The 23,765-nt window shown below is 36.2% G+C and overlaps 1 protein-coding gene across 4 annotated transcripts in view; it reads right to left on the bottom strand.

Annotated features, from left to right (window-relative positions):
- Positions 1–23,169, bottom strand: part of OVOB (ovomucin, beta subunit) — a 36,928-nt gene extending 13,759 nt beyond the window's left edge. For 3 of the 4 annotated variants that reach the window (XM_040701671.1, XM_040701673.1, NM_001397413.1), the window contains exons 1-26: positions 23,082–23,164; positions 21,830–21,939; positions 20,511–20,718; positions 19,623–19,745; positions 18,918–19,038; positions 18,124–18,262; positions 17,862–17,966; positions 17,452–17,524; positions 17,031–17,168; positions 15,138–15,299; positions 13,999–14,093; positions 13,223–13,355; positions 12,459–12,708; positions 11,323–11,375; positions 11,119–11,228; positions 10,226–10,377; positions 9,299–9,440; positions 8,559–8,669; positions 7,578–7,763; positions 6,824–7,063; positions 5,485–5,641; positions 4,594–4,734; positions 4,016–4,078; positions 3,228–3,275; positions 2,313–2,507; positions 970–1,236 (exon numbers count right to left, since the gene is read on the bottom strand). In XM_040701671.1, coding sequence (XP_040557605.1) covers positions 970–1,236; positions 2,313–2,507; positions 3,228–3,275; positions 4,016–4,078; positions 4,594–4,734; positions 5,485–5,641; positions 6,824–7,063; positions 7,578–7,763; positions 8,559–8,669; positions 9,299–9,440; positions 10,226–10,377; positions 11,119–11,228; positions 11,323–11,375; positions 12,459–12,708; positions 13,223–13,355; positions 13,999–14,093; positions 15,138–15,299; positions 17,031–17,168; positions 17,452–17,524; positions 17,862–17,966; positions 18,124–18,262; positions 18,918–19,038; positions 19,623–19,745; positions 20,511–20,718; positions 21,830–21,939; positions 23,082–23,148 — 3,589 coding nt within the window. In that variant the 5' untranslated portion in view covers positions 23,149–23,164. Of the gene's footprint in view, positions 1–969; positions 1,237–2,312; positions 2,508–3,227; positions 3,276–4,015; positions 4,079–4,593; positions 4,735–5,484; positions 5,642–6,823; positions 7,064–7,577; positions 7,764–8,558; positions 8,670–9,298; positions 9,441–10,225; positions 10,378–11,118; positions 11,229–11,322; positions 11,376–12,458; positions 12,709–13,222; positions 13,356–13,998; positions 14,094–15,137; positions 15,300–17,030; positions 17,169–17,451; positions 17,525–17,861; positions 17,967–18,123; positions 18,263–18,917; positions 19,039–19,622; positions 19,746–20,510; positions 20,719–21,829; positions 21,940–23,081 lie in introns of all 4 variants that reach the window. The other variant, XM_046941537.1, reaches the window with a different exon arrangement.
- Between the last annotated feature and the right edge of the window lie 596 nt (positions 23,170–23,765).

Here is a 23,765-nt window from a genome sequence, read left to right as displayed (position 1 = left end):
CAGGCTGGGATTTCACTCAGTCTTACTGGGCAGAAGGGAAGAACAGACCAGTGGCTTCATCCCTCACCTTCCCCTTTCTGCTTCTCCCCAGGATATGGGGTAAGAACTGGACCAATTCAGTACCCTCTGCATCTTCCTGGACCTGAGGGAAGCAGAAGATCCTCTCCAGATTTGTGCATCTCCCTTAAAGGCACTCCAAGTTGGGCATGGATATCCCAAGAAAACGCTAGGTAAGTGGAACAGAGTCACAGGCCAATGACAGCTCTCAGCTCATTCTTAGTCACCTACTGAGACTCGGTAGTGCAGAGCGGTTGCTTGATTTCCCTCACTCTCTCTAATGTAAGGAAAAATGGATATTCAGTAATGCTCGATGGCTGGGAAGGTGCCTAATTAAAGTGGGTTGTGACACCTTCTCAGACTAAGCCGACATTGCTGGCAGAAGGAGACCTGGATGTATGCACCCCAACAGTACATGCGAGAGATGTGTGGACTGGGAGATAGTATGGAGGTGCCTTTTCACTACAGCTGACTTCTCCCTGTATGCTGTCCCACCCTCTGGTGTCAGTTGCTGATCTAGGTATACAGCAATAGAAGAAGCTGTCATAGTTGACATACAGAGTACTTGACATCCCAAAGTGTCATTTCATTTGTGATAGACAGGATTTATGTTTTTTGGAGAAGTTGTCTAAGGAGAACGCACACCTGAATGTTTGTGGGTCTTTGAAAACTCACTTCAAAGCACAGAGAGATTTTGTCTTAATCTACTTCCTTGGAGGAAGTGAATTGGTAGAGAAAGGCCTCTGAGAGAAATGTTAGTTTTAAGATCTTATTCAGATGTCCAATGCTTGCTTCAATGGCAGGACACAGAAGTTTTCATTTTTATTACAATTCTTCAGTCATCATTTTCCTTTCTCACAAATATGCCATTTTAAGACACCTAGTAAGAATGACTGTTCTTTTTACACTTACCTACTGTTGTTAATTCAGGCTTGCTGAAAGTTGCGATCTGAGATGTAGTATAAGGTATTGAGATAGTTGTCATTTCTTTTTTCACAGTAGTCTCTAAGAGTGGTGTGGTGAAACTTATTTTTTCTGTCTCTACTGAAGCAGTGGTTGCTGAGGCAGTAGGTGTAGATTTTGGTTCAGTGAAGATGGTTCTTTTCGCTGAGGTAGTTATGGAAGGTGCAGTTACTGTTGTGGTCATGCTTGGCATAGTAAAAATTGATGTTGTATGTTCTTTTGGAGTAAAGGTAAGGAATATCATGTGAGTAATCAATTCATGTAACAGTTAAAATAGACAAAACATGAAAAAGCTACCCATGTTGTCAAGACCTAGTTTTTGCCCTGGATTTTTTAATGTTTTGCATGTCATTGTTTGTATTTATGTTCTCATAATCTAAACTGCACCTTTTCCTACCTGTATTTGTTTTCTCTTACCTCATATCTTTGTTCTCATTTTGTACATCTTTTTCTATTATATCCTATGATTTCCTATAATCATTCTTCATACAATATTTCTAAAAGTTAGCTTTGTTGTCACTTATTAGCAAAAGCCTCTATGGGCTTCACCCAAATATATAAGGCTAACCTTATATTCTGAATTAGCCTTCCATAATCTGTATTACAAAACTAAATAACATCATACTGTAGGATGACTTGTCCCAGTTCTTGTCCTGCAATGTGGGACCTCTTTTTGCCTCTGTTTTTTCTGATAGCCTAGGTCCAGGATGGCTTTTTAGTAGGAGTGCACGTTGGTGGAAAGCTGCATGCTATTATGAGTATCCACAAATCATATATTCAGAAAGTAATTTATGCTGGAGAAGCCATCCTGCTGCGAGCAGGATCCTAGAATAGTAGTCACTGCACTGATACCTCTGTGATTTTGCCTTGAAACCTGCTTACATTATTATTCAGATTTTTGAGACTGGGTGCTATTTGAACATGACTGTGTTACTGAACCAGCTGTGTAATGGAGGCTGAATCTGAACTAACAAATCCAATTGGAGCTGAGATGGCTCACTGCTCGCTTCTAATGTTCTTCTCAGATGAGTCACACAAGTTATTTGAGTTGCATTTCTAACCGGTCATCTGTATCCTTTCTCTTTCTCTTTCCACACACTTTCCATCCATACTTCTGAACATTTTTGGTTTACAAACTGCCTTCTGGAAGCCTACTTTACCTACCTTCTAATCTGCAGTCTTTTGCTTGGATGTTGAGACAGCTTGCAATGCCTTCCTAGCAGAATGATAGCTGAACTCTATATAGAATGTGTTTGATGTAATTTGTTTTAGACAGTAATACAAAAACTTACCAGTTGTTGATTTTATTGTGACAAGAGGTGATGATGATGAAGTTCTTGAGACTGTGATTTTTGAGGTTACAGGTGGATTTGTGGTCTCAGTCAGTACAGTAGATGCAGAAGAAGTGCTAGGTGATGTTGGTTGGGTAGCTGTGGGTAATGTGACTGAAGTAGAGACTCTTGTTTCTTTAGGCTGCATTGCTGTTACTAAGAGGAAAAAAATCAAAATCAGAGGATAAGAAATAATTATTCATAATCTATTGAAATATTCCTATAGAAATTGTAAATTATTTTTAGAATAAAAAACTATTACCAGTAGTAACAACTGAAAATATCTCTTACCTTAATTTCAAACAAAATATTTAAGAAAATTCACCGATCTATTCCTTTATTGTTATTTGCAGTGAATACATTGAATAGGGATTCTTGCAGAAGCTTTATTCAGAAAGCCACCACTGTACCTTTTTCCCAATAACTCTCATTTTCATTAATGAAAGTAAAGAAATTGCTAACAAAGATCAGTAAATACAGGTTTCTTTCCTGGATCAGGCTACTGAGGCTTGATGTACTTGGTCATGCGCTTCCAAGACCCCCATCCTAAACTGTTAAGTGTTATAAAGCCAATCACCATTTAAAATTGTAGTGAAAATTTTGTGTGATTTTGTCTATCAGGGAGAAGACAGAAATCCATATACACAAACAAAGAAATTTCATTACTAATATCTGGAAGTGCCTCAGTGTACACAAATATTTCTGGGAATTTTTTGTGATAATTATGATACTGACATTTTGTTATTGCATCTTATGCATTAAAAACTGATGATGCCATTATATCAAGCAAAAAAAAGGATACTTCTCATCTCAGAAACACATATCAGGACATACATCACCGAGTAAGTACTTGTTCAATCAACTGCTTAAACTAACCTGTTGAAGGTGAAGAAGTTTCAGGTGTAGTACTAATACTTTCATCTCCTGGGACATAAAAGTAGAACAGGTTAAATTCTTAGTTGGAAGTGCATTAAGAATATTCCAAATAAGGCAAATTTCAGATTGGAAGAACAATAAAGTCTTTTTAAAGGATTGTGCTAATTAGTGTGATAATCCTGAAAATCCTTGTTACTACATATTTCAGTGGTAAGCTTCGTATGAAAGTACTTAAAAAAATAATGAAAAAATTAATACAACTCACAATACAAATAAACATGAGCACGTTTCTCCTGTCTTTCTTATGAGTTTTATGCTTAACGGCACTTCACTTTCCAGGGATAATGGAAATGTTTTTTTGAGTGTAAATGAGATCAATAGCTGAAATTCTGGTTTCACAAGTAAGAATTCTGTTAAATGAAATAAACAACTGTAATTGAGGTGTTTTTTTGTAATTTCACATATTCATGGAAATCCAAATTGTGCAGCTGGAGTCCATCCACAACATTATTTACTATGAAAGGTTTACAGAGTAGGACACCATACGGTAATAAATCTTAAGTTAAAATAATTTTAAAAACCCACAGAACTTACAGGGAATAGCTAAGTAAAGTCTACTAATTTTACATACTAATAGTACAACAATAAGATTATATTGAAGAAAAGTTATACAGGGATGAACACTCGTCATTAACTGAGAAGTAACTACGGAAAATATCTTCTTGGTCAACACTCAAAGGTTTTAGCTACTGTAAAGAAAGAGGATGAGCGTACAGGGTTCTACTTACCACATGGCATGCATTTTTCTTTCTCATAGTCAAAATATTCATCATGAGAGCAGTTGTAACAGCCTGAAGAAAAGGAAAGATTAAATTCATTTTACATTTCTCAGAGAACAGCGCTTAGCCTATACTATGTATAATCTAAAATCTTAAATTTCTATTATTAAGAAATTGTATTGATTGTAACTTCATACGTTCAAGTAAGCATCTCCAATGTGAACCTCAGAAAGAACTGCATACGTAGTAAATTCTGGGGGGTTCTCCAATTATGTTTGTTTGTCTAATAGAAATAATACTGTTCTCTCACACCTCTTTTTACCTAAGTAGTGGTTGTTTTAATTCAGCACAGGTCAGAGGATTTATCTTCGTAATAACCTGAGTTCAATATAAAGCCAGGTGTAGTACAGGTACTGAACAGATTATGCATTTATAGCGTTAGAGGTAATGTAAAGAAAGCAAAACTGTTTTAAAGGTAACATCAATGAAAACACTACTAACTGTGGTATGGCTGATAGGGAAAAAAAAACCATCATGGAAAATAATTATGTTACTGCTTTGTGGTTGAAAATAGTATAGCTTATTACCTTCAATGTTCACATATTTGTAGTATTGATTTGGACAATTACAAGGCCTGTAATGCCAGGTGCAGTTGACACTGGAGCCATAGGAATAAGCACCCCCACTTCCTGTTTTTCTGTGAGAATTGTAATACTCACAATAGACAGCTAGAAATGGCAAAACCAGAAGAAAGGTCAGAATTTTTCAAAGAGAGAATGTTGTTTTCAAAGGACTAAAGGGAGGACAAAATTTATCAGCAGCTTGAGTATAAAAAATTGTCACTGGAATTTTCAGTATCTCATGCAAATTGAAATTTGCTTTAGTGATGTAAGTTGTTTTCTTTCTTTGTGAATTAACTGTGCAGCAATTTCCATAATTTTAATGCATAATACAGTGAATACTGAAAAGAAACCATCAAAGATGATAACTTCAGCATTGATTTGTAACACCCTCACTCTCTCTCTTTTTCTCTATGTATGGTGTCTGGGACATACTGATATTTTTCTGTTTCACAGTGTTCTAGCCAACACAGCTGTCTTTATTCCCTCGACATTCACATAGAAGATGAATTCATCACAGACAAAAACAATAGTTTTTTACAATTTCATATTTTTTCTGCTTACAAACTGACTGTTCATCATACATTGACAGCAGAAAAAATAAAATGCCTTCTGTGGTTACTTCATTTTCTCTCCCATCATTCCACGGTACAAACAGACATAATATTTTGGTTGTTGAGCACAAAGGAAAAGTACAGATTTCAAAACTTAGGTGACTGAAGTCACCTATTTGTCCATAAAGAAAATGGAAAGGAGGAGGTGCATATATAAGCAATTTCTTGTGTTGCTATATTAATATACTCACATTAACAATGATTGTCTCTTCAACTGCCTTAAAGAAATCTTAAAGAAACTTACGGCAAAATTCAGGAGTCCTCCAGTCAATGCAGATGCCCTTATCTAAACATGCCATTGCATATACTGCAATGGCATCACACATGCATTCACAGTCACCTCCAATGTCACAACCACATGAGTCTCGGACACAGGCCTCATAATAGGGCATACGATTCACCTGTATTGGAAAATGAAGTAATGAATTTTCTGGGATTCTTTAGTGCCTATTTTTTCAGAAGATGTTTTTTCATAGGTCCTTCTTAGTACATGAGAAAGTCAAGAGAATCCGTTCCATTGAAGTGAGAGTAACTAGTATTTCCACTGAACACTTGTCAAAACAAGCCCACTTCAAAGAACTCTTTTTAACAAGAATGAAGATATTTTCCAACTAACAGTAGAAGCTGATGGGGTTTTTCCAGATATGTATGTCTAAATTCATATTGAACATACATTTAATCAGTTAAAAAAGAAAACAAAACAAAAACCACAAAAACCCACATCCATTCAGGCAGAAGTGCCTGAAGTTCACCAGCTGTACAGCTTCCATGGCTATGCATGACCATTGCAGAATTAGCCACGTTTATCACTTGTGGTCACTTCCTGAAAATGCACATCTTCCTTCAGAAAGCCTGGTTCTGATAAATATCATGATATACAAGTTACAATACATGGCTTATGAAGATCGATACATGACTTAAGAAAATAGCCTTGGGGAATTGGGGTTGTTTAGTCTAGAGAAAAGGAAGCTGAGGGGAGACCTCATTACTCTCTACAGCTACCTAGAAGGAAGCTGCAGTGAGGAGAGTGTTAATTTCCTTCTTCAAGTGAGAAGTGATAGGATGTGAGGAAATGGTCTCAGGTTGAGTCAGGTGAGGATTAGCTTGGATATCAGGAAGAATCTCTTCATGGAGAGGGTAGTCAAACACTGGAATGGGCTGCCCAGGGAAGTAGTGAAGTTGCCATCCCTGGAGGCATTAGAGAGACATGTGGGCATGACACTAAGGAAGATGGTTTAGAGATGGGACTTGGGAGGTTAGGTTAAGGGTTGGACTTGATGATCTCGAAAACCTTTTCCAGCCTCAATAGAGTGACTAATTTCTGATACTGAATTCTTTCTTCTTTCTCATTCCAGTACTTTTAATCAATCAGTTAATGTTCGTGTGTGGATTTTGTCCACAAAAGGACTGGTAAAGTGTAAATTAGAGAGGATGAAGATTAACATGAATGAGAGCCAGGAGATATTTTATATATGTTCTATTAGAACATTTTAGGTAAGAGAAAATCAAGTGCTGGAGTGTGAACATTTTGTGAGAATGCACATTATACCTATAGATAAAGAGAAGGCCTAACTAATTCTTACCTTATTGTGGCAGGCAGAAAAGACTTGACTGTTGATGATGGAACATGTCTTTTCTGCCCAAGCTTTACGATAAGGATTCTTGCTACAGGGGTCCACTACAAAGTATACATCCCCACAGAGAGGATTCTCTTTCCAAGAATTCACAAATTCCAGTTCATTTGATGCCACATACTTGCTTCGGGTTTCAAAATCATCTTTCATATTGCCATTATAGTTTCCACACAAACCACAGATAGTTTCCTAGATAAAATGAAAACACTGTCAGTTGATTACAACTACTTGCATTCCCTTTCAATTACTAGCAGTTTTCTCCTGCATTAGTAGTGACTGTGACCTGCAAATACTCTTATATGCTCTTTGCAAATTGTGCATGAGGTCCTGTTCATCTGCGGAGGTGTTGCTCCTCTGAAATGTAAGTTGACATAATTTAGAGACCAAATTTAACCAGAACACGCATTTGTTGCATAAAATACAAAATCTTAACTCAAAAAATTCCTGTAATGCCAAAGGATAATCACATTAAAAATCAGCCTTTAGTGAAAATATTTGCTGTTTTGGAGATAATGATAAATAGAAAATGAACTGCTAGTAACTTTGTCATCATGCAGAGTCAAGACAACTGTTGTTAACATTGTCGTTAATTGTTGACAACTGTCGTTAACATTGACAACTGTCGTTAACATTGTCGTTAACACTGACTAGCAGGTCAATGTGAATTGAAGTGCTGTTTACTAAAGAAGTTATTCTGCAATACCTGTGTTTCCCTGGAGATCTTGATGAAGAAGTTCATGTGCTTATTCCATATAAGAGTCATGTTATATTTTCCCGGGATAATGATATCAAACATCAGGTGGAGGGCGTTCTTTTTCACATTATACTTCACTTGAAGATTTTTCCCAGAAATAGAGTAGGTTTCATCTCGCAGTATGATAGTCAAATTCTGGAAGAAAAGTTGTGCATATTTTATAAATTATCAAGTTTTTTTTTTTTTCTTTTTTTTTTTTTTACTTTCCATGAATCATCGTTGCAGATCAGGTACTGTGCTGCTACAGACAATCTTGTCATTTTTTACAGTAGCCAGAAACTTCCGAATAACTTACTGTCAGCAGCAATGAAGATCTTAAAAGGTAAGCGAGTTTCCTTGGGTTGTCACCCTATCTTAAAATGATTGGCTTTTATTTCCTTTGGATTTTTTTTTATTTATATGCAAATGTTCATAAGAAATATTAAAAAATATGTTGTTTCAGTCTCATTGTTAGGTATACTAGAACTCTGATCACATTTTATGCATGTATTACAGCCAGCCAGCCATCTGCAGCCAGCAGAGTAGAGGAGGTCTATCTTCATGTATTAGGAAAAAAAGAAAGGTTGCAGAGAAAGTCAGTATATCCCTTGGGCTCTTCTACTCTCTCCTCTCATGTGTACTTTAAAAGATAACTCCCAACATACCATAGTGTTTCAAATCTACAGAATCAGTAAAAAGGTTTGTATGGAGTATGCACTTAGGAAACTAGATCCTAAGTGCAGCACTGGTGAACTAAAACTGCCAATACACAGCAATGTGGCAAACGTGTACTGATTGCGGTGACTGTTCATTGGGGTAAAACCTCAGCTGTCCATAAACTTCTCTCTGATTATAATGTAAGACTTAAAGGTGAGAAGATAATACTGTGCATTGGTGTTCAAGTATAGGTGAGAACTGCAAAACTTACTAACAGTAAAATGAAGATCTTACCCCAAGGTAAATGCTGATGGATCTAGAGCATGTAACCCCTGATTTCCCACAAATGACATTCTCAGTAACAATTTTAAAAGAGGAAAGAGGTCTATTAACATTGCAGCCATCCTAAAAAAATAAAAAAATAAAAAAAAATGAAAACACACAAAAAGATTTAATAGACATTGTGTCTGAAGTCTCCCAGCTTACAAGCATGAAAAAGTATAGAAAGCTCAAACACATTGTGACTGTGATTCTGCCTTTCAGTACAGCGGGCCATCCTTATTTAGTCTCATAAGAGAGACAGTCCGTCTGTGAATGTCTTAAAATCCACTGCTGGCTATTAATAGATAGATCCTAGAATATTTTATGGTTTTGGTAGCTGAACCATTCTATTCCTTGTAGTACCCACATATTTGTAGTCAGAAGGGGAAAAGTTACTACTGAATCACAGTTCTTTAATTGTTTTGGAAGGTAATAGTGATGACCTCTGATTCAGTAGACAAACTGACATCACTTCACTGAAAGACACAGTTGGCTGGTACAGAAGATGTACACATCAATGACTTAAAATGTTATTTCATCTAAAATTGGTTTCATGTGCATTAAAATTTTCATTTGGGGAACTAAACACTTTTTATTTTAAAATTGTAAATATATTGTATAGATGCATCCCAGGATACTTTCATCAGCCCTCTAAAACAAGGTATTTCTTGATACTAGGATACAGCCAAAAGCATCAGTAAGATGCAGATTACCATAGCTAAAATGTATTCACAGTTGCCATCAAACACAAAACGCTGTCCATCAAAAGTGGTGATATGGCCTTCTCCATAAAGATTACATGTTGAGGAACATCTTGATTTCTGAACACATTTCCATTTGCCTTTTCTGCAAGTGCTGAGAGTAAACAGAGAAACCATAATTAGATTCCAAAGAAATACCACCTTATTTCTTTTTACATGCATATATTTTTATAGATATGACATTCATTTAAATAGTCTGGTGCACACTGTGACCAAGTCACATTTAATATAGGAACCATACATAAAAGTTACAGATTGCTAAGAAAATTAATTAATGATGAAGAAGATACGTTAAGTATCTTTTGCTTTCTTTTCCTTTGAAGAAAGAACATAAGTTCATTCATTTCAGTTGCTTATGAGAAAAGATGTCACAGTTATGTATGCTTTGGGTGCTGGTGTTTTTAATATTACATTAAAAACAGAAATTGAACAAAGTACTCTGAGAATGCAGCTAAAGAGATGCAAGTAATCTTTCTGGGAGGCTGTTTTTATCTAAAGAAAGGGAGGAAGACAGTGCTCACCTTTATTTAGGTGGAGTTGATAATTCGTGACCTTGTGCAGTTTACAGTTAAAGTCCCTAATGCATGCCCTTATTCCCTGGATATAGAGGTGGCATAAATATCCCTGAAGCCTATACAGCTGACTAGTAGATCATTACTCTTTCGTTTGTACATATTTATTGTCAGAATCGTGTATACAAACATACTGGCAAATTTTTTAGCTTCTCTTTACCACCTCTATGCTTTGTCACTGTATTCCTTCTGTTCAGCTTTCAGCTTTTGCCACTTCCTACTTTCCTATCAACTAAATGCTTTTGTTATATACCTGCACAGATTAGTGAAACTGAGGTTCAGCAGTGGAAAATGGTTTGACTCTTACCAGATTTCACATTCAGTTTGGATCTGTTCACCTTTTCCATATGAGAGGCCTCCATATTCACAAGGACACTCCTCAGGCGGAACACACCTGCCATCAAGATTTTCATATAGCCCATCAGCACAGACACAGCCTGATTCACATTTTGTAGGAATCTGGTAAAGACCAACAGATTAGAAAATGAAAAGGGACACAAGATGCATTTTATCTTGTGCATGACTCACATAAAGGGTGAATCTATACTCAGTTCTATCTTTTATTTTATTTAAATGTTATGATTTTCCTTATGCCAATATACTAATCAATTTAACTACTTTCATTGAAGTTACAAGGTATACCTACTAAACGTACTCGAAGACTTTGAGAAATGTCTATCATTGCTAACAAACTTTCAGACAAACAGAGCACAGTATAAGCTTCTTTACTATCAAGGTAGCCTATGACATTACAGTTCTTTAAGTCAGTCTGTTTCCTTATTATAAAAGGAAAAGAAAACTCTAGAAAGATAGATCCACCTAACTTAGGTCTCCTGCACTCCACAATCATCAACAGCAGATACTTTGGAAAGAATGGAACAGAAAGCATATACTACATGCTCTATGAGTTTCTAGTGATATGCAACTTATGGAGTACTTGAGCCAGAGGTGATAGTCATATATTTTAGAATCTTTAATGGATTTTTAATTTTTGTAATCCATTTAATTCAATTCCTTTGTTCACTTTTTGAATGTGTGTACTTTTTTATTGTCCACACTGTGGAAAAAAGACTGGTGATTGATCATATCATGTTAGAAGAAATATCTCCTCTCATTTCACTAGAGGAAACTGAATTCTGCCCAAGATTCTCAAGTTCTTCCTCTCCTACAGGATTAATATCACAGGGCTGTGAAACTTACGCATTCAATTCCAGTAGCCAGCATCTGACAAGTAGGGGCACATGTAGCGCCATACTTGTTTTCCAAGCTGTCAGAACATGATATATATTTCTTAGGAGCTTTGCAGCTCTCTATGAGAAAGGAACAAAAACAAACATGAGAGATTTTGAAATAACAATTTTATAGTGGAAAAGAATGTATTTCAAAGTAATAGCAGACTCATACCTGCAGGATTTTGAAGTTTGCCAGTGCAACTTAGCCTCCCATTAACACAGTAGCTGGAGAAAAAAAAAAAAAAAAAGAAAGAAAAAAAAAAAGGAATTTTGATGCAATTCTCTCCTAAGAAATAAATACAGATTTTCAGCAAAATGACTTCCTATTTTTCACCACTGGAAGTGTTTCATTTGTGTTACTGGCTTCAAAATGGAATGTGAATCAACTTGCCTTTCTTTACTATTGGTAGTACACAGAAACACTTGTTTTGAAAGTGAATGGTGAGCAATCTTGGTATTGATATACAACTGTACAGATGAGGTTAGCAAAATCTCCTACTACCTTCAACTAGGAATAATAAGATTTTACCTATTATTTTCTATTTTTTTTCCTTAAAGTTTCCAAGCATAAAGTGAGTCATATGTTTTCTGTTTAAGAATTTTTGTACTCCAGAAAGTGGCAAAAAGATTTCCAACATTCATTTGCTATTAAAAAATGTACTGGTTTTAGATGGGAGGGAGTTATTTTTCTTCATTGCAGTTATACAGTGAAATATTTTGGATTTGTGATCAAGATAGCATTGATAAACAAATGTTTTAGCTATTGTTGAATAATCTCAATGCTGCCTTTGCTTCTCATGCTGCCCCACCAGCAAGTAGGCTGGCAATGCATAAGAAGTTGGAAGGATCCACAGCTGGGGCATCTGACCCCAAATGACCATTCCATACCACATGACATTGTGCTAAGCAATAAATCTGGAAGAAAGAAGGAAAAAGGGTAGTCATTTGAAGTTATGGCATTTGTCTTCTCAAGTAATCAGAGAAAGCCCTGCTTTCCTGGAAATGGTTAATTATCTGTCTGCTGAAAAGCAGTAAATGAATTCCTTATTATGCTTTGTACTCAGCACTTCACTTATTAGATAAGTTTATTTTTACATATTAAAAACGAATACAGCTATTAAAATGTCTTTATATTGACCCATAAATTTTCTTGCTTTTGCCCTTCTGTCTTCCTCATCCTGCTGAGGAAGAGTGAGTGAGTGGCTGGGTGGTGCTCAGCTTCCTACTGTGGTAAGCCCACAAGAGAGACACTTGAAGACATTTCTTCTTCATCTCATATCTGTTTATCTTTAAATCTGATACACTTACCATGTTATCCCACCAGTCATTGTTGACTGATCAGGTAAGATGTACTTCCTATCTTCTAAATAGCAGGGACAATGAGATTTACGAACACATTCATTCTTGTGGTTCAGATACATCCCTTTAGGACAATTGCAGCCTTCAATTGGGATGTCAGTTGGGTGACATTCCAGGGTTGGGTTGGAGAGTGACAAGCACGTCCTTTCACATGCCTGAGTGTTGTAGCTGAATGTTTGATTGCCAGTACAAGTAATGGCTGTAAAACAAGAGGAGAGTGTATGCTGAACTTCATTTCCTTGTCTTTTTCCCAGTGAAAGATAACTGGGCTGACAGGAATGTGCTGCATATATTCTGTCAGTGACTTCAATACTTAAGGCTAGCTATTGCTTTTTTTTTCCTGAGGATGTGGAGCGGTAGTAAACAATATTTCAGAGCAGATATTCATATGTCTGCTTGGAAGTTTTTGAAGGTTGTATATCATCTTATTGCCTCTTTGTGTATCTTGGAATGAAATAATGCAGGGGGAAACTTTGCAGAAATATTTTTACACAATTCTGAAAGCCATTGGTTCATGTGAATGTGGCTTGTATACCTGCTAGTTGGTCTTGTAAAGTAATAAGTAGTTATTTTCTAATGGCTAATGTAGTTTTAAAATATTGTCTCATTCTTACTCAGTTTTTGTCACAGGTGAAGCAAACCTGGGCATTTTCTAGTAGATCCATATGTGTGCAATAGCCTGATGGCAGAAATGCATTCGTTGAGTTACTTACTGCAATTGTCCATACTGTTTCTCCAGTTCTCAAGGATTAAACCCATTGAACTGCATGTCCGTGCGTATGATCCCAGAGCAGAGCAAATATAAGGAAAGGTCTCCTCATAATTACAGGCTTGGTAGACGCACCTCTGAAACCCAACACAAGGGAACTATTCTGTTACTGGGAGCAGGCATTTGGAAGTACTAAATGTGCTGAACAGTACTGAGGTAAGTCAAGCAAAATACATGGCTCTGCATAACTAAAACAGATGAAAATGATCAGATTAATTGCCTGATAGATATGAGTAAAATATGCTTAGTACTGAAAAGATATAGTTTATTCAATGCTTTCCATTTTTAATTTTCAAAATGTTTCATGGAGATTGGCAAATATAATACCTTTAATTATACAGCAGGGAAAACCAGTACTTTGCATAGTTAAAATTTCTGAAAAGAAAAATTGCAACAAAAATATTTTCTCATTCTTAGAATTATAAAAAAATCTGAACTGGAAGGGACCCATGGGGATCATGGAGTCCACTTCTTGGCTCTACATAAGACCACCCCAATGTCAAATGATATGCCTGAGAGCGTGGTCCATGGAATTCTAGGGATAGGATTGGTAGCATAGGGCCAAATAGACTTCCATTCTAGTGGAGGTTTATTTAAAAAGAACATGCATGTTTCTTAGCTTCTATGCATTGCTGATCCAAATGAGTGGCATACTGTATATGAGCTCAGTCTGGTCCATCTTTGTACTTGCTCTGTATTCCATCTAACTTAATTTCCTACCTTATAGAAAGGAGTAGGGTTCACCACAGCATGGCATGTCTCAAACACTGTACCCTTCTTCGTTAGAATGGAGCAATGAGTCTCAGCAGATATTTCTGAGTAAAACAAAGTCATGAACATAAAATACCATTGAAAGTTAGGAGAAGGAGGAGATTTTGCCCTGCCAGTTATGGAATTAGAGGCTTGGAAGGGATCTCAAAGGCTTGTCTAGTTTATAGCCCTGCCAAAGAAATACCAGAAATGCTTATGTTAGCATTGACTAATGCCTGACTAACTATTGCTGAAGACCTCCATTAATAGAGATTTCTTAACATTCTGGGCAATCTGTTTGAATGCTTCATTATCCTAAAATTGTTTAGGTTGGAGAAAACCGTCAAGATCATTAAGTTAAACCATCAAATCATTATAAGCAGTATTATGCCTATAATTACAAAACGTATCAAATAGGAAAATTGAATGTATTGCAGATTGTATTTTATCCTTTCTAACAGAGGTGTGGAGGGCACTGTTATTTCCATTTGAGCAGATCTGGGGACTGCTAAATCTCCATTTATTTTTCTTCCAGTTAAATTCTCCCTTTCAGTGTATTTGTCCCATTTCACAATTGGTCACGAATTCTAGACCACAGGATATTCTTTTCAGCCTTGTCTGAACTCTCTCCCTATAGCTGGTACTGCTTTTCTCAAACTGTAATTTTGTCTTCTAACAGCAAAATTAGACACGCTACTCTAGCTGAGATGTTGGCAATGATGGATCAAGTAAAGGCCAACTTAGTATGTCTTGCAAGACAATACCGTAGTTCAAATAGCTCATTTGGGCACCTTTTAATACCGATAGCTGTAGGGACCTGGATTTCAGTTACATCACTGCTGACATTCTAAGACATCCACAGAAATTACAGTTTCACTGGAAAAATCAACAGAAGTTCTCATTCATCATCTCAATCCCAGACCTCCAGTATGGGATCCAATAAATTTTCACTAGATGTATATTCTAGAAATCAGAAATATCTTCTTGGTGACTGAACTTGTGATTTTCAATCATGTCAGTCTATGATTCTCTCAAACACTCTTTGGACTTATGGAAGTTTCAGATGAAGCTAGTTGCAGAGATCAGTTACAACAGGATCATCTACTTACTGTTCAGCTGACTCAAAGCACAAGGGTCAGTCTCTCTCTCCATAGCAGGAAGGCAATTTCCTGCCCTCCAAGAATCTACAAATAGGGAAGCTGTTCCTTCAGTGATATCCATGCTAGTCATGAAGTCATCTGTAGTGTCTCCATTGTAATTACCACACAAACCTAACAATATCAGAAATGTGAGTGATGAACATTAAAAAAGTATACACAATGGTCTATGTTTCATTCTCTCACAATTGTGAGAAAATTGTGTTAGAAGTTTTAGATGGAGTGTCAATGAATATTAATAGGTCAAATAGCTAGAGAATCTTAATTGCATGTGCAGCCACTGAGCTTCTCTCTGCCTCCTGAGGTTAAGATTATCCACTTATATTCAATGACATCCATTCATACAACTTTTTTTTGTTCTACTTCTGGAGAAAAATGCATTTTCAGTGGTTTTAAGTTAGATAAAAGAGAAAGGACCTGAAATACTATTGCAGTTGCATCTTTTCTTTTGTATATAAATCTGTAACGATCAAGAATATACATTTAGACATTTTTAATGTATAAAGTATCTCTAATTTCCAACAGATAACTAAAATACAGGATATGCTTCTGCATCTAAAGTTGCTGTACAATAAAAATAGACACCTCCAACTGGTACTTATAAGCTGAGAAATTTTCATATTCATGAATGACTCATTGTGTGTATAGTGAAGGTGCTTTGTATTCAAAACTCTCCATGTGCTCCAAGATGTAGTGACCACACAGGATAATTCATTGGCCCTTCACTGAGTAATACAACATGCACTCAAAAATGCATACAAAAAAAAAAAAAAAAAACAGATCATAGAGTGATCTGTTTTTTAGAGTGAAAAAACCATAGAATGGTTTGGATTGGAAGGAATCTTTAAAGATGATCTAGCTCCAATCTCCCTTCGATGGGCTGGGATATCTTTCTCTAGATAAAGTTACTCAAAGTCACATCCAACATGAACTTAAACACTTTCAGGGAAGAGGTATCCACAATCTCTCTGAGAAACCTGCCTCAGTATCCTAACTATCCTCAGAGCAAAGAATTCTTTCTAATGCCTAATCTAAATCTACTCTTTTAGTTTAAAACCATTACCCCTTGTCCTGTGACTACACAATCTAGCACTGAGTCTCTCCTCATATTTTTGTAGGTCTCCTTTATGTACAGGAAGGCTGCAATAACGTTTCCCCACACCCTTTTATTTCTAGGCTAAACAATCTCAATTTTATTAGCCTCTCTTTATAGGAAAGGTGCTCCAGCCCCCATTTTAGTGGCCTTCCTCTGAACCTGCTCTTATAGGTCTGCATCTCTTTTCTGCTGAGGATCCCAGACCTGAATGTAGTACTTCAGGCAGGGTTTCCTAAGAGAGGAGTAGTGGAGGAGAATCACCTCCTCTTTGGGAGGTGACCTGCTAGCACCGCTCTTTTGATGCAGCCCAGGATACAATTGGCTTTCTGGACTGCAAGTGCACGCTGTTGGCTCATGTTGAGTTTTTCATCCAACAGCACTTCCAACTCCTTCTCTGCAGGGCTGCTCTCAATTCATTTGTCATTCAGTCTGTACTGATGTTTGGGATTGCCTTGATCCTGATGCAGGACCTTGCACTTGGCTTTGTTGAACTTAATGAGATTCACATGTGCCCAATTCTAAACAAGAGTACTGTATTTCACATGAAAAAATGCCATCTATCAAATTCCATTGATGATTTTTAAAGTTATTACAGAAAAGAAATTCTTATCTGTTTTCCAGTGCAGCTATTTTTGTTGTTTTTTCTTTGTTGAATCCAGACAAAAAACGTTATTCCTTACAGAATGAGCACTAAGCTTTCAAAATTACACTCTGAATTGTTTCCTTTTCATGGGGACTAGATTTCTTACCTAGGGTTCTGCCTTGGAATTGTGCACTGACTTTAACATAGGCCTGAAACACAGGTGATGTTTGAACAACGAGTTCCAGACCAAATTCTGTATGCATTTGAATGAACATCGAGGACTGTTTGAAAATAGTGATGTCTCCTAAAATAAGAAGAAGATTTAAAAACAGAGATATTCAAGCATAGTAATACTGTTTAAGTAGTGATTTTAATGAATATATAAATGTTCAAGCATTCTGTCTACACATCTTTTCCTTCCACATTCAAGTTTCCACACAGGGACAGATGCACTGGAAAAGATTATAATTTTCCTGTGAGACCTGTTGACTGTTACTAGCAATAGCGAGATTAAAGATGTTGGGTTGCATGATGTAAAACAGGCATTTAATATAGTTCAGATTGTACATATCTTCTCGTTTCTTTACCTGATTTGTAAGGTAGCCGCTTAAGTTCATCATCATCAGTAAGGAGTTCATTCTGAGAAATCACAATTTTGTCCTGTATGAAAAGGACATGGAATCCAAAGTAAATATTTGTACTGGTGGTATTTATATTTTCTTTAATCTAAGCAACTGCACTCTCAATGACCTATATAACAGGAAAAGACTGATTCAAGCTTTTTCTCACATTCTATACTGTCTTCAGTTTTCACTTCAAAAATACTGTAGTCTTCTGCACAGCTCTCCTAACTTCTTAAGTTGATAAAACAACAAAGATCTTTTCAGTGTATAGTATAGTATCTATTCCCCATGATTTTTCTGCTTAAACTTAAAACATTTATTTTGCTAGCCTGATTGATGAAAAGCTGGATGGAACCTGTGGAGGGATTGCTTACCTTTGTAGACAGGTAAATTATAGCACTAAGCGATGTCTCAGAATGAGAATAACCAGACTTTTCATAAATAGCCATTAGGGTTCCATTGTGTGGCAGGCTGGAACTCTGGAGGAAAATAATGCAAAGGTATGTCTGTTAGAGTAAAAATTATTTGTGAAATAAATGTATATCATCAGAAGACCTCAGCTTGTGTTCTAAGAGGAAATCGAAGACAGACATATATCCATTTGATTTTGTGTGTTCCTAGATTTCAGGAAATTACCTTCATAAGAATGTAAGTGCAAACTCCATGAAACCTGTATGATCTAGAATCAAACGTGGTAACAAAGGAGCCTCCTTCCAATGAGCACCTTCCAGGGCAGGGCAACTCTTTGCAGTTCCATTGACCCATTGTACATTTACTGTAGAAAACAAGAAAATCTGTGTAAGGTTATTCTCATTCTAAGTGATTATTTATCAGCAAAGATTATTTGATCTTCCCATCCGGAAGTTTTTCTGCAGCTGATTAACTTGGTAAATCGGTTAGTATACATGATGTAACATATATAATATTTTCTTTTATTTCTATTGTTCTGAAACTTCATCATCTTCATTCTAAAATGTCAGCTACTTATTCGTGGTGGAAAATATTGCTTGTATCACTTTTTGCCTCATAATTCCATGCTTTGATTTTCTGTGTGTTTGTGTATGAGCTGAATTTGTTCCTCTTGAATTTGCTGAACTCCTCTATGGATTGATATAATCTCTGCTGAACATATTATTTATGAAAAGTGAGTTCACTGATACAGTTCTGAGGACTGCTTATATTATTTATTGTCTGTTTTATTTATCAGAATGACGATAGCAAGAGAATTAACACCATACAATTTTTCTACATTTAAAATACTTTCAAAATTTAAAAAATATTGTCTCATATAATTATTTTCTGTTACATAATTCAAACATAGTTTTCAGGACTGATTTGGTAATTTGGTCTGCTGAGACTGCCAGAAAGAAACTGTAAATATGTTTTATGCTAATTTTACCTCCTTCTCTAAAGAACTTGTTGCTACTCACCAAGTTCTACACGCTGCTTTCATTGTATCACCAGGAGCGTATGTTTCCCCATTCAGTGTACATGGGCACTGTTCAAGGTGAACACATGTGCGATTCTTTGAGATATCATCAAGAACAGTTCCTGCCAGAGAAGACAAAAAATCAGAGGTATATTTTAGTATATTTACTTAGCACTAATAAATTACACGCCTTCCAAAACTTGATGTCATCAAGAAAGGTTCCTGCTAAAGATAAAAATGTTGGATGAGAATGTTTTTTTAATTACAGTTTTTCTAAGCATGTTAGCTTGAACTATTTTAAAGAAGTTTTACAAAATTCTTCTAATATTGCAGAACTTCTCAGAGGTATACTGCCTTTTCCTGGTGCTCTGAAAGGATAGATGCCTGTTTAGAAAAGGAAATGAATTAAATCTTACTCAATTTGCATTATAGTACAGAAATATAAGAAAGCAGCCTATAATTATCCCATCACATGCTACAGTATTGTGAGGAAAATGCTTTCTCAACTACCTTCTAGCAAATAGTAACTAAGGGTCTTTAATGATAGTGACTATTTAAGACTCTGGTTATATTTTGTTACATGAGAAATGGCAGTTCTAGCAGCACAATGCCCTGAAATGCGCCTCTGTTTCATTCCACTTGACTAGATCTACACCAAAAGTATTTCTATGGATCATCAAGGATATGAGGAAAACAGACATGATACCTTCTGGACAAAAGCAACCATAGGTACAGTGACTGGAACAGCTGTACTCAGGGTTGGAACAGGTTTTAATACACGGAGAACCACATTCCTCGTAGATCTGATTAGCAGAACACTTCCCCACAGCTGCAACAACCAGAAGTGCATAGTGTTAAGGTTTTTAATGTGTAAACAGAAGAATCTCTCATTTACAACAGGGGATGGAGAAGATGTTGTGAAAACTAGCACGAATAGTCTCTTACCCTGCCTCAGTACTCAGCACGAAAACTGCAGTGATTTGGAGACGACTGGGATATTGTTTCACTGTGATTATTAAGAACTAATATACAGTTCTGTGAATATATATTGTGCCTTACTAACATTTATAAATTCCTCAGGGCATTTTGTAGACACTGATTCTTTTGAAGGATTACAATAAATTAAAAACCAACCAAAAGATAAAATGGGCTAACAATTTATGTAAGAGGGATAATGTTGGAGAAGAAGAAAAACTGCTTCAGAAAGAAGTGCAAATGAAAAGATTTGGGGATAGTAATGGAAATTAGAAGGGAAAGCTTTCAGTATGTATGAGGAAAGAATGAAAAAAATCTCATCAGTAAGTAGAAAAAAAAAGAGCATTGCCAATACATATGAAGATAAAAAGAACAGATGAATACAGCACAAGAGATGGAGGTAGGGTGAAATGATACCAGACCTTGAAATTAAAAAAGGGATTTCACTACTCTTATGCTAAAATCTAAATGGTAGCCAATCTCAAAGATTTTTTCAAGGTAACTGATCTTTTCTGTGAGGAAAAAGAAATATGTTCCCATCAAAGCAATTTATTTTTATCAATTTACTACTCATGGTCTAGATTAAATGCAATCCATATGAAAAAACATCTGAACTTACAGCAGAAGTTTTCAGTCCTCCAGTTGAACACTACTTGATGGGACATAGCACATTGCCTTGAATACTCTGACAGTGTAGAGCAAGTACAGTTCTTTTGTCCTGGCTCACTGCAGTCCTGCATGTCAAGCTGACAACGAGTGACAAACCCATCCTTTGGAACACTGCAAGTTGGTGACACCAGGTTAAGCAGCTGAGAGCAGATCACGGCCTAAATAAAAAAAGGAAACAAATGATCATAGTAGTATTTTTCCCGTCTGAAAACCAGAAAAGGAAATCTCTGCTATTTATGATTTTCTTGTTGGCTTTTTCTTTCCCCTAGTTTAGTAATAGGTATGGAATTAGTTCCACTTCTTCTGTTCTTCTACTGTTGAACAGTAGCCATTATTTTGGTGCCATCAATCTCCCTAAGAATGATTGAGAACATCTCAAAGTATGTTGTCTCATGATGATCAATTAGGGAGAGGGATATGTTCCTGGACAAATATCACTATGTGGAGATATCAACATGCATTCTCTTTGGACATTGATACATAATGTTGCCTACTGAAGCAAAACATAGCAAAGAGAATGTAAAAAGCTTAAACCTTCCAGCCAACATAAATTCTCCACTAGAACAAAATAATTTTTTTTCGATGTGTATACAAGTAATATTTACAAGTCTCTTCTTCACAAACTTATCTTCCTCACAGGACCCACAGAAATGCCTGTTCACTGTGGAAACTATGATTTCCCTGGTGAAACAAGAAGATCATTCTAAGAATGATTTAATTCCTATATCTGCAGACTCTAAGAAATGGAAGCTCTTTTGTTCTTTGCTGCTACCAAGTGCCTGCCTTTGGTCAAACACAAAAATATGGGTGCATCATGTTTCAGGTACGTTGATTTTCTTTTCATCTAGAACTAGAAGCGATAGCAACAGATAGTGGTTGACTCTATTGTGAATGCTATTATCTGGCAATATATTGAAAGTTTTTCTGAACGTCTTCAGGTTTGTACAGCTTACAATTTCAGGTTGTTAGTGGTTTCATACTAAGCTCCGTGAATTTCCTGTGATGACCTGTATCAATTTTCAGAAGGCTGTGAGGTGCGAGTTAGATTTATATGAATGATACAAATCCTGATTCAAGAGCACCTGAGCCTTTTTCAAAATGTATTTTGTTGCAAAGAACTCTTCTTTCTTGTATCATGCTATACAACTTTTAAAATTAACTATTTTCTTGAAAGTGGATTTTATGAAGCCACAGCCTCTCTGTTGGTGGTTTCTACTTTGTCTATCTCTATTAAAAATCTCTCTGCAGAAAATCCAAGATCTTTCTTACGTATTTTTTGTGAGGAATGGCAGGAATTGATATCTCCTCAGACAGGCAGATCTCTGATGGATCATCCATTTTTTGTAATGCAGCAAACTTGTATGTATCCAGTAATTTACCTGTAAATTGAAGGGTTATAGTTTGTCAGAAAAAAGCCTGTGGATTCATTTATTTGTCACTGTGATGTAGTAAAATTCAAATTCTACTCTTTGACTCTAAAAGTTGCTATTAAGACTATTTTCCTGATAAAAACTAGTTATTTTGCCCTCTGCCTGTAATCTGTTCAGTAAAACTTGGTTTTACAACCTTGATCATCTCTGTGGGTTGTTACCTAATCTATCACATCAAATACCTCACAAGATAGCAGCTGCTACTGTTTTTTCTACCAGTGATTAAACCTTATACCAGAGACTAATTCATGCTTCCCCACCCTATCCTGCGCTCTTGTTTTCCCCCACATGTATGGTTATACTCATCACAGTCTAAAAAATATTGAAGCCTTTTCAAAGCTCTTTTCTGTGTGTAGAATACTGCATTTGGATATATTATTCTGAAATTAGTTCACTGTGCAATTTAGTGTTTCCACCCTCACCTTGTAGTTCAGAATAGCAGTGTGCTTCTGAAGCAAGTCCTCCTATCATTGCTACCCAGTGCAATTTGGTTTGCATTGTGGACTGGCCTTGGTATACAGAATTGCTATCAGGTAAAAAAAAATACTAGAGGATGTGCTGTTGTTCCATGGGCAATGAGCTGCAACTGCTCATGAGTACCAGTCCAACAGACCAGGTTAGAGTGAGTGTGAAGGGCACTCCCTGAATCACAGATAGGGCTGATGCTAAATCCTCTGCACCAATGAGTTTTTTCCAAAGTTTCATCCTTATTGGACAAATTACTTGTTAATATTCTTGTCCAGTATGTTCTTCTTATTACAGCCTTGTTCTTGTTTCTGTCTAATGTAGTCATCTGACTCATTGCTCCTTGCAATGAACCTTGACTGTTCTGAAAGTTAGGTGAGAAAGCATGATTCTTACTGCTTGTTTCTAAAATCTTATCACTTGTTTGAGGAACCTATAACATTATTACCACAGCAAATAATTGTGCATAGCATAATTGTATGACAGATAGGTTTGTTGGTGACGTATAGGAGTGCTCTACTCAACTCTAAAACTCAGTGAGCAGTTAGAACAATTAAAGAATTAAAAGCCTGCCTTGACTCAGTTTTATTAGATCTCCTTCCATGTGATCTGCCATTAGATCTTACCTTCACTCACAAAGTCATTTAGTTCATAGCCATCATAATTTCCACACATTCCACAGGTCTTTCCCATGTATTTTTTTTCAGTCAAAACCTAAAATAAAATCAATGGAAACATATAAAAGAATCACCCTAATTAAAATGATCTACACAGTACTACTTTCTCAAACAAATTCAGCTCAAGAATCCAGTTAAAGGAAATCCTTCTCATTAATATCATTGACTTGACTGGATGAAGAGTTTTAAAAGCAGTAACTTCCTTTCCTTATCAGCATGTAGTGAATGTTGTGATTTATTATTTTTTTTATTCAACATAAAAACAAGATTCTAGGAGATTTGCAGTTAACTGAGTGAGGCTAATACTGCAAGGAGCTGGAGAGAAATAGGAAAGGAAAAGATACTGTTTCATTTTGTAACTTTGTTGACAAGGCATGTATTTCAGGATTGTTCTCTGAAGAAATTCAATGTTACAGGAAGAAAATTTACTTTCAGAGGAAGGTTATTCATTTATTTATTGCTTTAGATAGTGAAGTGGTAATCTTGCCTCTGATTATAATCAACAAATTATCTTGAAAATCTTAAATCACAGAAAATAATTGGACTGTGTGTAAAATATAGCATGTGCTGGAATGTAGTGTATCATGCCGCTGGAATAGCCTCAGGAAAGCACAGAATCCAAGAAAACATCCA

This window comes from Gallus gallus, chromosome 5 (genome assembly GCF_016699485.2).
Source record: "Gallus gallus isolate bGalGal1 chromosome 5, bGalGal1.mat.broiler.GRCg7b, whole genome shotgun sequence".
NCBI classification, from domain to species: domain Eukaryota; kingdom Metazoa; phylum Chordata; class Aves; order Galliformes; family Phasianidae; genus Gallus; species Gallus gallus.
This window is presented reverse-complemented; position numbering and strand designations above follow the sequence as displayed.